This window comes from Grammomys surdaster, unplaced genomic scaffold, assembly GCF_004785775.1.
Source record: "Grammomys surdaster isolate TR1022 unplaced genomic scaffold, NIH_TR_1.0 980, whole genome shotgun sequence".
Taxonomy (NCBI): Eukaryota; Metazoa; Chordata; class Mammalia; order Rodentia; family Muridae; genus Grammomys; species Grammomys surdaster.
In genome coordinates, this window is record NW_021605399.1 from 256677 (window position 1) to 258405 (window position 1729).

Here is a 1729-nt window from a genome sequence, read left to right on the forward strand (position 1 = left end):
TCAAAATGTGGGTATTTGGCTACAAAATGTTTCATCTTGTAGACCTCTACCTAGGAGTGTGACTTCATAGCTATGGAATTGAAATATATTGAAATAATTATCCCCAGGATGGTTGAAGATCCTTTGTCAAGATATGGCAAGCTTATATTCCACCTATGCATAATGCTGAGACATAACAGAGAATAAGAGTTTTAGTTCCAAGATTGTGTACTCAAATCTCAATTCTACCAATGGAGAGCTTTGTGTCGTTAAAAGAGTTTTTTCTTATCCTTTTCTATTCTGACTTAGTTGACAACAGGAAATAAACAAATGCTCCTTGAAATTATTTGAGTCTGATTGTATAGATCTTGTAGCACACTATGGGCTGCTGCTGAAGTTTGTTTCATCTACCACAGGGTAATCTCTCAGTGGCTCATGAAATGATGACTCTCAGATCCTGGAGGAAGTATTTTTAGGTATTTATTTTTTATTTACATCTCGTGAAAAGAAGGAGCTGTAGACCACTGAAAGCATGAGAGATTGGAATCATACAGGTGTGAAGGAATTCATACTCATTGGCTTAACAGATAATTCTAATTATCAGGTTCCACTCCTTTTGCTTTTTAGCATAGTGTATCTCATCGTTCTTGTGGGTAATTGGGGGATGATTATCTTGATCTGGTTGAATGCCCACCTTCATACCCCAATGTACTTCTTCCTTAGTAACCTCTCTTTCTGTGACATCTGTTACTCTACTGTCATTGCTCCTAAAATGCTCATCAATTTTCTATCAGAACACAAATCTAGCACATTTTTTGGCTGTGTTCTTCAGAGTTTCTTTTTTGCAGTGTATGTAACCACAGAAGGTATTCTCCTGTCTATGATGGCTTATGATCGCTATGTGGCAATTGCAAACCCATTAATGTATACAGTTATTATGACCCACAGCATCTGCAGTCAGATGGTTCTTGCATGTTATTTAGGTGGCCTCATTAATTCCCTGACTCACACAATAGGTTTACTCAGACTGGACTTCTGTGGTCCCAACATTGTGAATCACTTCTTCTGTGACATCCCTCCTCTTTTGAAGCTTTCATGTTCTGATGCACACATCAATGAAATGCTGCTTTTGGTCTTCTCTGGCGTGATTGCTATTTTCACTTTCATCATTGTCATGGTTTCCTATATCCAAATTATCATTGCCATCCTGAGAATCCGCTCAACTGAGGGGAGACGTAAAGCCTTCTCCACTTGTGCCTCACATCTGACAGCTGTGACATTATTTTACGGTTCTGTGACATTTAGCTATATCCAGCCAAGTTCTCAGTACTCCATGGAACAGGAAAAAGTCTCTGCTGTGTTTTACACCTTGGTCATCCCCATGCTGAACCCTCTGATTTACAGCCTGAGGAACAAAGATGTGAAAGAAGCAGCCAAGAGATTGATTTGTAGGGAGAGGAACACCTGTTGAATATGTCACTTCTCTGGCTTCGAAAGCTTGATGTGAGTTTTTAAAGTGATATAGTTAGAATTTATTTGTTTTTTGTGAAAGGCAGGAAGAATTTTAGACCAATATATTTTAGTCATTTTAATTTATCAAATACTGTATTGTCTCAGAGAAAACTTAGCATGTCTCTTGTTATGTAGTTTTCTGGATTCTTTTACATGGCTCTACAAAACCTCTATAAAAGAAGAAATTATTATGTCCAATTTTGTATATAACTTTGTATAAAATTTGTAAATGGCTAAA

At 37.3% G+C, this 1729-nt stretch overlaps 1 protein-coding gene across 1 annotated transcript; it reads left to right on the forward strand.

The window, feature by feature from the left end:
* Positions 1 to 426: 426 nt before the first annotated feature.
* LOC114634559 (olfactory receptor 1052-like) lies at positions 427 to 1523 on the forward strand. The gene has a single exon (XM_028783142.1). The coding sequence runs from the start codon at positions 512 to 514 to the stop codon at positions 1448 to 1450; it is 939 nt and encodes a 312-aa protein (XP_028638975.1). The 5' UTR covers positions 427 to 511; the 3' UTR covers positions 1451 to 1523.
* Positions 1524 to 1729: the final 206 nt, after the last annotated feature.

What these genes read in the sequence shown, in the direction of transcription:
- LOC114634559 (XM_028783142.1), top strand. Translation starts at nt 512, where the DNA reads ATGAGAGATTGGAATCATACAGGTGTGAAGGAATTCATACTCATTGGC.